The sequence below is a fragment of the Aedes albopictus genome, chromosome 3, assembly GCF_035046485.1.
Source record: "Aedes albopictus strain Foshan chromosome 3, AalbF5, whole genome shotgun sequence".
Taxonomy (NCBI): domain Eukaryota; kingdom Metazoa; phylum Arthropoda; class Insecta; order Diptera; family Culicidae; genus Aedes; species Aedes albopictus.
Genome location: NC_085138.1, coordinates 327940865 through 327955677, shown reverse-complemented (window position 1 = coordinate 327955677; position 14813 = coordinate 327940865). Strand labels below are relative to the sequence as shown.

At 43.6% G+C, this 14813-nt stretch overlaps 3 protein-coding genes and 1 long non-coding RNA gene across 5 annotated transcripts; all 4 read left to right on the top strand.

Moving 5' to 3' along the window:
- The first annotated feature begins 5495 nt into the window (after positions 1 to 5495).
- Positions 5496 to 9587, top strand: LOC134284225 (uncharacterized). 2 transcript variants are annotated; one of them, XM_062842882.1, is made up of 5 exons: positions 5496 to 5653; positions 5736 to 5834; positions 5889 to 5957; positions 6013 to 7780; positions 7865 to 9587. In XM_062842882.1, exon 4 carries the CDS (start codon positions 6094 to 6096, stop codon positions 7480 to 7482), a length of 1389 nt encoding a protein of 462 aa, XP_062698866.1. In that variant the 5' UTR covers positions 5496 to 5653; positions 5736 to 5834; positions 5889 to 5957; positions 6013 to 6093; the 3' UTR covers positions 7483 to 7780; positions 7865 to 9587. The 2 variants fall into 2 exon arrangements, with proteins under 2 accessions (XP_062698866.1, XP_062698865.1); XM_062842881.1 differs by having other exon boundaries at positions 5496 to 7780.
- LOC134290834 (histone H3.3C-like) lies at positions 7646 to 8332 on the top strand. Its single transcript, XM_062858043.1, has 3 exons — positions 7646 to 7661; positions 7865 to 8076; positions 8153 to 8332. Exons 1-3 carry the CDS (start codon positions 7646 to 7648, stop codon positions 8330 to 8332), a joined length of 408 nt encoding a protein of 135 aa, XP_062714027.1.
- LOC134290833 (uncharacterized) lies at positions 8808 to 12535 on the top strand. Its single transcript, XM_062858042.1, has 2 exons — positions 8808 to 11908; positions 12502 to 12535. Exons 1-2 carry the CDS (start codon positions 8808 to 8810, stop codon positions 12533 to 12535), a joined length of 3135 nt encoding a protein of 1044 aa, XP_062714026.1.
- A 973-nt stretch (positions 12536 to 13508) lies between these two features.
- Positions 13509 to 14553, top strand: LOC134291544 (uncharacterized). Its single transcript, XR_009999157.1, has 3 exons — positions 13509 to 14263; positions 14346 to 14444; positions 14499 to 14553. It is a non-coding gene; the product is annotated as an uncharacterized LOC134291544 (long non-coding RNA).
- The last annotated feature ends 260 nt before the right edge of the window (positions 14554 to 14813 follow it).

Genomic DNA, 14813 nt, shown 5'->3' with positions numbered 1-14813 from the left:
CGTTTACTCGAAGCGCTCATTTAGCCGCACCAGTAAATGCGCGAGTATTTTATAAAACCATGCTTAGGATGATGGATTCGATTACCGATCGGTCCAGGTACTATTCGTGATGCAAATTTCCTTGACCTTCTCAGCCCGAGCAGGAGAAAATAGCTAAAGAATACCAAACTCAGGTATGGAAAACCGAATACATACAACCTGAATGAGGTATTAAGAAGTCCTGCATAAGAGGTAAAATACCTAACATAATAACTGGTGTGTATTCTATCCATAACGCGTGAATATTGACATCAAATATGACAATAACTAAATAATAATCGGTGATTTTTACATACAAATAGCGGTTTTCCATAATTGAATAATACCTCCATCAGTCCTGAACACCAAACCAATAACTCGTTGAGGTATTTTATCAATACCTACAAAATATCAAAACAAATTATTTTCGACACCTGGATAACCGACCAATACCTAGTCTTGGTATGATACCTAACTTTCTCTGTGTTGGTATGCTGCAGTTATATGTCAGTTATTCGTTCCTGCTCGGGAGGTATAAAGTATCTTCGTGCCTGTCACACGATATACACATGCGGATTGGTCATAGGAAGATGAAGCTCTCAGTTAATCAATGTGGATGTAATCACAAAACACTAAACTGAGAAGCAGGCTTTCGTTCAGATTGGAATTTTACGTCAAGAAGAGGAAAGGAGTGTATTCTAGAAAATAATAAAAAATGTAAATCTAGAGTGGAGCTCACAAACCTTAGAAGGCGCACAGGTATTCAGCATGATCATGTTGAGGGCGAGGGGTTCGAATCCCGTTCGATCTAGGAACTTTTCGTGGTAGAAATTTCCTTGATTTCATTGGGCATATTTCTTGATTGATTGATTTGTCTTTATTAAAGAGACTTTCAGCCGTTGGCTCCGGGCATATTTGTGCCTGCCACACGATATACACATGAGAAATCGAAATGATCATTGGCAGAAGAGATCTCAGTTATTAACTGAGGAAGTTCTCATAGAACACTTAGCTGAGAAGCAGCCTTTGTTTGAGGAGAAGGAAACATAAACAGAAGTTGCCTTATTAACTAGACCAGCAAAATAGACCAATTGATCAGTTATTGATAACATCTGGGGATTCCTACAAGAATTTGTTTTGAGAACTCAATCTGTGAATGTAACTGATTGCAAATGAATGGTCCCATCCCTTATGACATGTGTGCTGCTTGGGTCGTGGACAAAGTATGAACAACTAAGAAGTTTCACATTCTTGAACATTTATTGAAATTTCCTAGTGTGGCGTGTTGGTATGGGTTTGATAATTCTGGTGTGGCGTGTTAGCGAGACTACTAAATAGGCGTTGTGGTACTCACTACTGCTGTACTGCCGTTCTACGCATAGTTGTCCCATGTTGAAAAACTTGAAACTGAGAAAATCGCGATTGAAGTTTCAAACAGGTTTTTCATGTTTTTTGGCCAAATGGTGCAACAAATCGGATTTAAGTTTTCATAGTATCGTTGGAAATCGCTTAAATTTTCATGCCTGAAGTATTTCCAATCAAATATTTTAAAAAATATAGTGTTTTTGCAAAAAAAAAAATGATTAGTGGGACTGTTATGCCTAGAAATGTGGTCCTGTTGGCAAAATTTCTACGCATATCAGTCCCACGATAATTAGTCACCTCTTTTCACATACGATGTGGTCCGTACTGTACTTTTTTATTATATTTTTTAATAACAAACAGTGTTAGCTTCTCTTATAACATTTTAAGACTCATGCATAAGGCTCAAATGTCTCGAGGCAAAACGGAGCCGAAAGACAACATAAGAGTGACAACACATTTTAACACTTTCTTAATAATCGGGTAAGTAGGAACTAGGTGAGTGAGTTGGTGAATAAGAAGTTGATTAGTGAATTGATGAGAGGATGAATGTGAGGTGCTACTAGATTAAGTGAGTTGGTGAGTGAGTCAGTTACGAATTAGGAAAGGTACATACAGCTTACAGGAAGTTGTCCCGTTAATTTTAATGTGTTGGTTAGAGAATTATTAAATTGGTGAGTGTGTGTGATAGTAAGTAAATGAGTTAGTGAGTCAGTGAGTGACATAGTGAGTAAGTGAGTTTGTTGGTTTATGAGTATGTGAGATCTGTTCTGTAGGAGTGAGTGCATTAGTAAATGAATTAGTGAGTTAGTAAGTGAGTTATAAAGTATGAGTTTCGTTGCCGTGCGGTTAACAGCGCCAGCCATTTAAGCGTATTGATATCCACGTAGTGTGACTTCGATTCTCACTCCAGTCTGAGGACACTTCCCATCAAACGAAGAATTCTTCATTGGGCCACTGGGTGTCGTTCACTCAAATCTTCATTAAAGAAATAAGTCGGGGATATTTAAATGTATTCGTTACGTAAATGGATTCATTTTTTTACTTAAATAGCTCTTCCATCGCAGTTTACGTCGAAATATATACAGTACTAGCTGTCCCGGCAAACTTTGTCTTGCCGTCTTGTGATGGTTTGACAACTGTTGAGCTCAAAATAGCACCGCACTCTAGATTGATTTAATTTCGATCGTGTTGATTTTCTTCCCAAGTCATGAAAAATCAGTGTTTTACCAATTTTCTTACTTTTTAAATTAATTTTAGTAACTTTTTTTTACATATAAACACAGCCACCATGAATACGAATAAAACCATGCAAGAGTCATCCTGATCGGTTCAGCCGTTCGTGAGTTTTGTTGCCTCAAAGGAACTTCAAACTCATTTTTATATACACTCCCGTTCAAAACCCAAGCAACCAAAAGTTCGGATACCACTTGAGGAACGAACTCAGAAGTTTAAGTTTGGTTCAATTCAAGTTTCGTTGAACTTAAATCTCCAAAAAGTTCCTTATGTATTAGTTATGAACTTGGAAGTACATGTACAAGCTTTTGACATCTCTTCGAAACGACATTAAAGTCGAAAAAAGGTTCAGAAAGAACTTATGTTGAACTTTAAAACCGAGTTCAATCAAATATTAACCGAACTCATGTTGAACTTTTTCGTGCCTTTAAAACTCAAATATAGTTCGTTTGGGCATATTACAACAACTTTAAATGTTCCGTTCTGAACTTGTTTCGGACTTGTTTTGAACTTACTACTCAAAGTACGGATAAACATTAACCGTACCAAAAGTGAACTTCATTTGAACTTCGGCGACAGCGGGGCCGGGGAGAAGTTCTCATTCAATTAAATCACTCGGAAATCGAGCGCAGCAGCCACAGTTTGTGTTAATTTCACAAGTACACTTTTTTTCACTATAATATTTCATTATACTTACTTGTAATCAACCCAAATCACCCGTATTGTGTGGCTCAAAGGCTGTCCCCGCAGCGGAAAACTGTTCTGCCCAGGATTCCGCCGGAGTTTTTTCGGCTGCGGGTAAAAGTCCTCCAGCTTTGCTGGGTGTTTCAACCCCGTTTCACTTTTTGCACCAGCGTGCCGGTAATCGACGCGATCGTTGTCATTGAAAACTTATACTTTTAAACTTAAAAAACTTAAACTTTTCTGAATGATTGGCACTGGCACTAATTTATTGCTTTGCACTTGATTCAATTACGAACCAAAACAAACTGAAAATGTCAAACTATGTAAGTTCACAAGAAGTTCCACGTAAACTTCTTTCGAACCTTCGGCTTGAGGTTCAGAGAAAGTTCACACGCGAACCTGATTGAGCTCTACTAAATGATATCAGCACATTGAGTAAAATCCCGCAGTGCCTAACAACACATACATGGAGTAGTGGTTAGGAGCCGGATTTCAACGAGGAGAACCCGAGTTCAATTCTCAGTAAGTAAAAAACATTAAAAATTATTTCAAGGTATTAGTCAATTTGGATTACACATGTACTAATGTCTCATACTAATAAATTACTTTTGAGGACTAATTTATTTTTTTTTAAATTTTTTCGAAGCTTATTTTTAAGCTGAATAGCGTTCCTTTCAGCGACACAAGTGTACTTTTTGTGAACTGAAGTTCGGTTAATTACTTAAAAAGTGAGCTGAATAGAATTCTATTCATCTTCCTTCGAATAGCTGATTAAGCCCAAACATGCTATTTTATCCGAACTTTTGGTTGCTTGGGAAGTTTGGGGTCACTCCCTCAAAAACATGTCATTTTTTTAGGCCCATATCTCCGCCAATTTGCGTCCGATTTCAAAACCCTAGGTTTCATTCAAAAGATAATAAGTCAAAGAAACTTTGAACATGATTTAAAAGAAACTTTTTTAAAAAAATTTGCATGTAAACTTAACCCAAAGTCGCCAAATTTTCTAAAAAATGAATATAAACTTACGGCAGTGTCGCTGGAAGTTGGGTCGACCAAATTTTAAGATGAGAGCGGTAATATGACCCATTTTCTATTAGCTTTCAACTGCTTTTTACAGAACTTAGCTAAAAAATCTAGAAAAAAAGTTATTGAGTAAATTAATCCTTGATGTCATCGACCAAAAGTTTGGGGTCACCCCTCAATATGATGTATCGGCCAAAAGTTTGGGGTCACTATCGTAAAACATGGAAAATTGATTTGTTGATATCTTTGTCATCTTTCATTCAATTTTAATTCTTCTTGGCTTATTTTAAACAAAATGAATGATACTTACTGCATAGACATTGAACCACACATATTTGTTGAAATTTACATACTAAAACTTAACGTAAAGTTGCCTCATTTTTTGAAGCATGGTAAAATGTGCTAACTTTACATAACATTTTTATATACAAAAATCGTTAAATACGTTAAGTTGAAGACATCAAACGTAAATTTAGTTAATTATCTTTGAAATGAGCCAAAAATAATTAAAATTGAACTATAGATGACGAAGATATCACCAAATCACTTTTCCATGTTTTACGATAGTGACCCCAAACTTTTGGCCGATACATCATATTGAGGGGTGACCCCAAACTTTTGGTCGATGACATCAAGGATTAATTTACTTAATAACTTTTTTTTCTAAATTTTTTTGCTAAGTTCTGTAAAAAGCAGTTGAAAGCTAATAGAAAATGGGTCATATTAACGCTCTCATCTTAAAATTTGGTCGACCCAACTTCCAGCGACACTGCCGTAAGTTTCCATTCATTTTTTAGAAAATTTGGCAACTTTGGATTAAGTTTACATACAACATTTTTTGAAAAAGTTTCTTTTAAATCATGTTCAAAGTTTCTTTGACTTATTATCTTTTGAATGAAACCTAGGGTTTTGAAATCGGATGCAAATTGGCGGAGATATGGGCCTAAAAAAATTACATGTTTTTGAGGGGGTGACCCCAAACTTTTGAACGGGAGTGTATACATATATAGATTATCGAAATAAGCGATTAGAACGTTAGGCCAAAAACGTTATAAGGTTGGAATGGTCATTGGGCCGAAAATGTTGTTAGGTCGAAAAGGTCGCCAGGCCGATATATCGTTTGGTCGAAAAAAACGTCGTATGACCGCAAAATATTGTAACATCAATGTTGTAACGACAGGAACCGCGGCTCTGGCGACACTGCCACAGAGCTACCGTCCCACTTTCCGATCGTACACGATCAACAGTTGTCATCGTAGATGACTCGCACAATCACTGTAAGGTCGCAAAACAGCAAGTGAATGGACGACGAAAAGTGCATATTGTTGATGTGAGGAACATTTAGTGAATTTATTTATAGATATTTTGCTAACCTATTGGAATTAAACTAATTATATAATTACTATTTACAGTGCTTAATGCTATACAGTGCTTAAACCTAAATCTATCGTACAGCTTACGATACTTAAAACTAAATCTACCGTGCAAATTTCATATCCTATTCAGTGAAAGTGAGTACGAAAAACAACATGCGAATTTGTATAAACTTAAGTATATATTTACAGAACTATGATAAAATTAGCCTACAGACGTTAGATACGACCCGTCCAAATCTTTAATAGTACACCAAATATGTAAGTCACCCTGAACTATCCTCAGTAAAATCACCTAAATAAAATTTATTTGCAGCTTAAAGCGCACAGACAATCTGATCGTGTTTGCTATATAGATTGGTGAAATCTAACCCCACAAAATCTTTAAGATATTTGTATGAGGGAGATGATGGAAGGACATCATAACGTGACAGGCTTCAATTGCAAGAGGTGCCACCGGCCGGATTCGGCAGACGAACAGATGGTCGCTTGCGATGTATGCCATGAGTGGGAGCACTTTACATGCGCTGGCGTCGATGGAAGCATAAAGGACCAACCGTATGTATGCAGTGTGTGTAAGCCGAAGAAAACTGGAGCTAAGGCCAAGGAGTCGTTAAAGCCACCAGAGAAGAACGACAAGAAATCGTCTAAGGCATCGTCGAAGAAAGCATCCGCGAAAGTCAACCCACCTCCTTCGACCGTAAGTTCGGCTACCCGGATGGCTATGCTGGAGGCGCAGATGAAATTGCTGGACGAACAGGAGCAGCAGCAGAAATTGGATCTAGAAGCGGAAGAAGAATTGAAGAAGCGCGAATTGGAAGAAGCTCAACGACAGCTGGAAGAGAAAAGGAAACTCTTGGAGGAAGAGAATCGTTTGCGTGAATTGAAGCTTCGGGAAGACAAGGAGATCCTGGAGAAACGAAAGATTATGAGGCAGCAGTCCATGGACAAGAAGAACGAACTACTAAAGCAGATGTCCGAATGCAGCAGCAAGTCCAGTTCGAATATGGATTCGATTGAGAAAGTGTCATCGTGGCTGGCGAAACAAGAGGAACTACCGCCACCCCCGGCCGAGCCACTAGTCCACTCTACCAAGCCACTCCCCGCGTTGACAAATGCAGCTAGCACATCGGCGCAAATTCTGCCACCAATTCCAACTAGTTCGGCAGCACTCGCCCCAACGGCATTTTCTAGAGCAGAGCCGAGCTCCTCGGCGCCTCCACAAATGCCATTTTCCCTTCCGGCCACCGATCAGCCCAATGTACCAACGTTTCAAACACCGCATGCGGTGATCAACGTGTTGCCAACATCGCAGATACCCGTTTCAGCGGCCACAGCGCATTTATCTCCACCAACACAGCACGCCTACCCTCCGGCCGTTCAACCAATGGCGTCAATTCTGGCGCCGAACCCGTCGGTGTTTGCTTCAGCAGGCAACGAATTCGGTCAATCGCACCCTTTCTCAGGGGGTAATCCGCTCGTGTCGCCCGGAGTCCCTGCAGTATTGAACACCAATCAGCTGGCAGCGCGGCAAGTTCTAGGGAAAGATCTGCCCAAGTTCAGTGGCCGACCTGAAGACTGGCCACTCTTCATAACGACCTTCGAGCAGTCCACATTAGCATGTGGATATACCGACGTGGAAAATTTGATCCGCCTCAAGAAATGTCTCGAGGGCAACGCGCTGGAGTCCGTTCGCAGCAAGCTACTTCTCCCTTCCAGCGTACCGCACGTTGTCCAAACTCTACGGACCCTCTACACACTTAATCTCCAAATTTCATTTCGGTAAAAACGAATAACGAACTCAATCGGTAAAGCTTATTTTAACTGAAATGTCGTTAAAATTTGACAGTTCACCAAAAATAACTAGTCAAAAATAACGAAATTCGGTAATATACGTTCATTACTGATTATCGGCAAACTTTTTTGCCACAGCAATCGGCAATCTAATCATGTCGCTGAATTTCGGTAAAGCGCATCTGTCAAAAATGAAAACGGGCACGTTGTCGTCTGGGTGCCATCTCCAAAAAAAAATGGTAGAAGGATTTTTTACAGCGAATTTCTTTCATCGATGGAATTTGTATCCCGTAAGTAAAGCAATAATTAAATTATTAAATTCACTCTAAGCTAATGCTGTGTATGCTCAAGATCCCTCCTTATTATCTTTTCAGCTCGTTGGTTCGAAAATGGAGCACTGAAGGAGGAGTGTTTTTTTTTCTGGCTCGTGTTTGTTTGCTGCCGGGGCGGACGCTGCTTCAATCGTCATAAAGGAGGAAAAGCTCCCAGTAAGCATCTGACCACGAAGGCCGCCCGCAAAAGTGTTCCCTCGACCGACGGAGTGAAGAAGCCACATTGTTACCGGCCGGGAACGGCAAGGGGAACGGTAGGTCCACCGAGTTGCTGATCCACAGTTGGCGTTCCAGCTTGCGTTCCAGTACTTGGTTCGTTAAATTGCGCAGGATTTCAAGATGGATCTGTGCTTCCAAAGTGCCACCGTTGCTGCCCTGCAGGAAGCCAGCGATACGTACCTGTTCGGATTGCTCGAGGACACCAATCTATGTGCGACCAACACCAAGCACGGCACAATCATGTCGAAGGATATCCAACTGACCCGGCGGATCCGTTGCGAGCGTACTTAAGGAGGTGCAGGAGGAAGTGACCCCAGGGGAAGTGTGAAGTTTTGTTTTACTTTTTTTTTTGCTTGCATCCTGGGTTGCATGAATGAAATTGTATTCCCTTTATTATAGAGACTTTAGCCTTGGGCTGGTTTATCTCTGAATAAAATTGTTAATCTTAATAATCATATTTTTTTGTTTTATTTTACTTCTTATTGATAACCATGAAAGAAAATAAACATTTACTGAATTTCGGTAATAATGCATGCCGAAATTTTCGGCAATGTATTACCGAGCCACTCGTTAAAGTTTGACAGTTGATGTTTGTCAAGTTTGCAGCCTAGTCGGCAATTTGAACTTTTACCGAGATTTTTACCGAGCTCTCAGCTGTTGGATTCTCGGCGATTTATTTTGCCGGCCTCGGCGAATTAAATTAAGTGTGTACGGACGACCCGAACTGCTAATCCGGTCCTTGCTGGAGAAAATTCACCACGTTCCGATGCCAAGGTACGACCGGTTGGAAACGGTGATAGAATTCGGAATAGCGGTTCAAACTTTGGTTGATCACCTAGTTGCAGCTGGCCAGAATGTTCACCTCTCAAATCCGGCACTCATGCAGGAGTTGGTGGAGAAATTGCCCGGAACGATGAGAATGGAGTGGGCTGTCTATAAGTCTCGGCTTCCGGTAGCTACGTTGCAATCCTTTGGAGACTTTATGTCAAGAATGGTAGCGACGGCGAGTGAGGTTTCGTATGAACTTCCTACGCTTGATCGGTCCGGCAAGATCGACAGGACAAAACCTAAAAGCAAAGGCGCCGTTCATGCTCACTCAGCGGAATCCTCCACTATTTCAACGCCATCTACCTCAGTGGTCAAAACTGGGAAATCGGTCAAACCGTGCCTGTGTTGCAGTCGAGAAGGCCATAGACTGGTGGACTGTAGTCGGTTCAAGTCCCTGAACGCTGACGATCGTTGGAAACTGGCGGAACAGAAGGGCCTGTGTCGGACTTGCCTGAATAATCACGGAAAGTGGCCTTGTCGTTCATGGAAAGGGTGCGAAGTTGAAGGTTGCCGTCATAAGCATCACACTCTCCTTCATGGTACAGCGTTGAGTTCGCAATCTACAGGGATGTCAGCAAGCCACTTATCGATCGGTCAGTTCTGCATGTTCCGGATAGTTCCAGTCGTGTTGCACGGAAAGGGGAAGGACATGCTGATCTTCGCGTTCATTGATGAAGGCTCCTCGGAAACACTCATCGAAGAGGCAGTGGCCAAGCAATTAGAGGTTACCGGCCCGATCGAACCGTTAACGCTACACTGGACCGGAAGTGTATCTCGAGAGGAATCTAACTCACAGCGAATACAGTTGCAGATTGCAGCAAAAAGCAGCGCGGTTTGCCACGACCTTCACAATGTGCGAACAGTAAGCTGCCTGCTGCTTCCATCGCAAACGCTACGCTACGGAGAAATTGTTCAACGCTTCCCACACCTGAGAGGGCTTCCCGTCGAGGACTACACCAATGTTCAGCCCAAACTGCTCATCGGACTCAACAATCTCGGATTATGCTTGCCGAGAAAAATGCGAGAAGGAGGCCCTCATGATCCGGTGGCCGTCAAGTGTCATCTCGGATGGAGCATCTACGGGGGCGAGCCCGCCAATTCAAGATACTCCGTTGCTGTCAACTTTCACACTGCCGCTCCAGCGGATCCAGATAAACTGTTGAACGAACAGCTGCGGGATTATTTTGCCATTGAAAGCTGCATGGTGTCGCCTGGCATCCAAACGGACTCGGAGGATGACAAACGGGCCAGAATTCTCTTGGAATCTAGTACCCGGCGAATTGGTAACCGTTTTGAAACCGGCTTGCTTTGGAGGACCGATGCAGTGGATTTTCCCGATAGCTACAGCATCGCTCTACGGCGGCTACAATCTTTGGAACGCAAGCTCCGGCAGAATCCGAATCTAGGAGATAGAGTGATCCAACAGATTCGAGACTACGAACGGAAGGGGTACGCTCGGCGAGCTACAGAAGAAGATCTGGCATGTAGCGATACCAGCCGGATATGGTATCTGCCTCTAGGGATTGTGATCAACCCCAAAAAACCCAACAAGCTTCGTTTAATTTGGGACGCAGCGGCAAAGGTCGGCGATGTATCTTTCAACTCGAAGCTCCTAAAAGGACCGGACCTGTTGACTCCGCTGCTAGCTGTACTCTCTCGCTTCCGGCAATTCCCGGTGGCGGTCACAGGGGACATAAGAGAGATGTTCCACCAGATTAAGATACGGAAGGAAGACCAGCAGTCTCAACGTTTCCTCTGGCGGGAACATCCTTCCGATAGCCCGCTAGTCTATATTATGGAGGTGGCGACGTTCGGCTCTACCTGTTCTCCAGCGTCGGCGCAGTTCGTAAAGAACCTCAACGCCACAGAGTATGCCGATCAGTTTCCTCGAGCAGCGGCTGCTATCCACGATAACCACTACGTGGATGATTATTTGGACAGCTTCCAAACGATCGAGGACGCGATCCAAGTTGTTCAGGAAGTCCAGTCCGTTCGCGCGATGGGAGGGTTCGAGATTCGCAACATTCTCTCGAATTCCACGGAAGTAATTCAACGAATTGATGAACGACCGAGCGAAAATTCCAAGGATCTAGCATTGACGCGCGGGGATTCCACGGAATCGGTGCTTGGAATGCAATGGCTACCGAAGGAGGACGCATTCACCTATACGTTTGCTCTTCGATCGGATATACAACAGGTGTTGAAAGAAGATCACGTGCCGACCAAGCGGGAAGTCCTGAAGGTAGTGATGAGCTTGTTTGATCCACTAGGCTGCCTTTCATTCTTCTTGGTGCACGGGAAGATCCTTATCCAAGATACATGGATCTCCAAGATTGGCTGGGACGATCCGGTTACCGAAAGCTGCTTTGCGCGATGGAAGCAGTGGATTGCGCTGTTTGATCAATTGTCATCTCTCAGGATTCCTCGGTGCTATTTTCGGGCACCGTATCCAAGTGACTTCGGCCAACTGCAGCTACACATCTTCGTTGACGCCAGCGAGTCTGCGTATTCGTGCGTGGCGTACTTTCGTCTTCCAGTAGGAGATCAGATTCAGGTATCCATGGTAGCTGCCAAGACAAAAGTGGCTCCTATTAACACGATCTCCATTCCGAGATTGGAGCTGAAAGCAGCCGTTCTTGGAACTCGCCTTTCGGAGTCGATAAAACAATACCACACCGTACCGATTGCCAATGTCTTCTTCTGGAGTGATTCCAAGACGGTACTTGCTTGGATACAATCGGAACATCGCCGCTACCACAAGTTTGTTGCTGTTCGCGTGGGAGAAATACTGCTATCAACGGACGTGAAGAACTGGCGGTGGGTACCCTCGAAAATAAACCCAGCGGACGAGGCCACTAAGTGGAAAACTGGTCCAAACCTCAACTCGGACGGCCCGTGGTTTCGCGGTCCTAACTTCCTGAAGCAACAGGAAACCTCCTGGCCAGAACAACTGCAAACTTGTACTACTCAAGATGAACTACGTTCTGTGCATCTACATCACGTTCAGTGCTCGGTTGTGGATCCTGCACGGTTCGGCAGGTGGGTGAAAATGCAACGTACGGTAGCTTTCGTACTGCGTTTTTTTTTTTTTTAACACGTTTAATGCTTCCAGTGAGCTATTCGCTCTTTGAAGGAAGCACGACACTAGACAACGGACTAGCATGCAACGCCCAGTGGCACAGCCGAAAACTTTTCCTGACAGCTGCGGCGGGAATCGAACCCGCGCTCCTCAGCACGATGCGACTAAATGCTTGGTGACACTAGCCGCACGACCACGAAGCCACAAATGCGTTATGTCGGTAACCTAAAACGCAAGGTTGAAGGTCGCCAGCTAGCCAGCGGTATACTCAGCCAAGAGGAATTGGCGAAAGCCGAACGCTGCCTTTTGAAAACCGCACAAGGTGAAGCCTTCCTGAAGGAAATTACAGCACTGAAGAAAACCCAAGGAACTGCCGAATCCCGACATTGTGCCATACCTAAATCAAGCCGCCTCTACAAACGATGGCCTTTCTTGGACGAAGATGGAGTTCTCCGTATGCGAGGAAGAATTGCGGCAGCTCCTTTCGTACCTTATGAAGCGAAGTATCCCGCGATTTTGCCTGAAAAACATCCTATCACTGTTCTACTCGTAGAATCGTTCCACAGCCGATTCCGCCATGCGAATAGAGAAACTATCGCAAACGAACTACGGCAGCGTTTCGACATTCCTAGACTGCGTGCGTTAATTGGCCGAGCTATGCGAAGTTGTACGTGGTGCCGAGTAGCCAAGGCATCACCTAAACCACCAGCGATGGGCCCTCTGCCAGAAGCCCGTGTGAGTCCATTCATCCGGCCATTTACATACGTGGGGCTGGACTATTTCGGACCAGTATTCGTGAAAGTCGGGCGAAGTCAGGCGAAGAGGTGGGTGGCATTGTTCACCTGCCTCACGATCAGAGCGGTGCACCTCGAGGTGGTCCATAGCCTGTCTGCCGTGTCGTGCATCATGGCCATTCGCAGATTTGTATCTCGACGGGGCTCCCCGTCAGAATTCTTCACCGATAACGGTACCTGTTTTCAGGCAGCAAGCAAGGAGTTAGCCAGCGAGATAAAATCTCGCAACGAGGAGATCGCTCTTACGTTCACCAGCGCGCAAACAAAATGGAATTTTATCCCACCCGCTGCGCCTCACATGGGCGGGGCGTGGGAAAGGCTTGTACGGTCGCAGGATATATGTAAGACGGGTATACAGATAGCATGGTCGTGTGCGTGGCCGACGGCTGGTGAATTTTCCCGTTTTTCGGTGAACTTTCTGAGTTTCTTATTCTTTTTCTGTTCTTTCGGTTCACGATTGGAATTTATTATGGAAACTTTTTGCACCATAAAACAGAAAATTTCTTCAAATGTGCAAATAAATTAGGAAATTGTAGGGCAATTACTAGCAAGTATCCCTCTGATGCGATCTGGTAGCAAATACTGTCGATGTTTGCTACTTTTCAGTGATGTTTCGACACTTTCAGAAAACTCACCAGCAGCTGACTCGGTTTGCTATAAGAAATTTCGGCTCAACTTCGGGTCTCTTCGGGTAAACTTGTTCCGTTGCTAACGAAAAAATTCTCACTCATACGCGAACGCTCGTGTACATCTTCCCCCCCTGGTACGGTCGGTTAAAGCGGCCGTTGGAACTATATTAGACGCACCTCGACGCCCAGACGACGAAACCCTGGAGACCATTTTGTTCGAAGCGGAGGCCATGATCAACTGTAGGCCTCTGACTTACATACCTTTGGAGTCAGCAGACGAGGAATCGCTCACCCCGAACCATTTCCTCCTCGGGAGTTCAAATGGTGTGAAAATTCGGTCTACAGAACCCGTTCAAGAACATGCCACATTAAGAAGTAGTTGGAAGCTAGCCCAACACATCACTGATCAACTGTGGCGCAGGTGGATCAAAGAATTCTTGCCTGTGATCACACGCAGGACGAAGTGGCACGAAGAAGTGAAAGATCTACAGGTAGGTGACCTTGTCTTGGCGGTCAACGGAACCTTGAGGAACCAGTGGATCCGAGGCCGTATCATTCAGGTTTTCCCTGGAAGAGACGGCAGAGTGCGACAAGCTCTTGTGAAGACAGCGACAGGCGTACTCAAAAGGGCTGCAGTGAAACTAACGGTTCTGGACGTAGAAGAGAAGTGTAAACCAGGCGACGGATCACCGGAGGCCCCAGAACCTTGCCATGGTTTACGGGAGGGGGTATGTAACGACAGGAACCGCGGCTCTGGCGACACTGCCACAGAGCTACCGTCCCACTTTCCGATCGTACACGATCAACAGTTGTCATCGTAGATGACTCGCACAATCACTGTAAGGTCGCAAAACAGCAAGTGAATGGACGACGAAAAGTGCATATTGTTGATGTGAGGAACATTTAGTGAATTTATTTATAGATATTTTGCTAACCTATTGGAATTAAACTAATTATATAATTACTATTTACAGTGCTTAATGCTATACAGTGCTTAAACCTAAATCTATCGTACAGCTTACGATACTTAAAACTAAATCTACCGTGCAAATTTCATATCCTATTCAGTGAAAGTGAGTACGAAAAACAACATGCGAATTTGTATAAACTTAAGTATATATTTACAGAACTATGATAAAATTAGCCTACAGACGTTAGATACGACCCGTCCAAATCTTTAATAGTATGTACACCAAATATGTAAGTCACCCTGAACTATCCTCAGTAAAATCACCTAAATAAAATTTATTTGCAGCTTAAAGCGCACAGACAATCTGATCGTGTTTGCTATATAGATTGGTGAAATCTAACCCCACAAATGTATTTATACGGCCGAACAAGTCATTAGGCCAAAAACGTCATTGAACCGGATTGGTCATATGGCCGAAAAGGTCATGAAGTCGAAAAGGTCTTTAGGCCAAAAATGTCCTTAGGCCGTAAAG

Coding starts and splice junctions, on each gene's coding strand:
- LOC134284225 (XM_062842882.1), top strand. CDS start 6,094: ATGAGGGAGATGATGGAAGGACATCATAACGTGACAGGCTTCAATTGC.
- LOC134290834 (XM_062858043.1), top strand. Junction 8,077..8,152: donor CGGGAACGGCAAGGGGAACG/GTAGGTCCACCG, acceptor TAAATTGCGCAG/GATTTCAAGATGGATCTGTG.
- LOC134290833 (XM_062858042.1), top strand. CDS start 8,808: ATGCCAAGGTACGACCGGTTGGAAACGGTGATAGAATTCGGAATAGCG. Junction 11,909..12,501: donor GATCCTGCACGGTTCGGCAG/GTGGGTGAAAAT, acceptor TTCTACTCGTAG/AATCGTTCCACAGCCGATTC.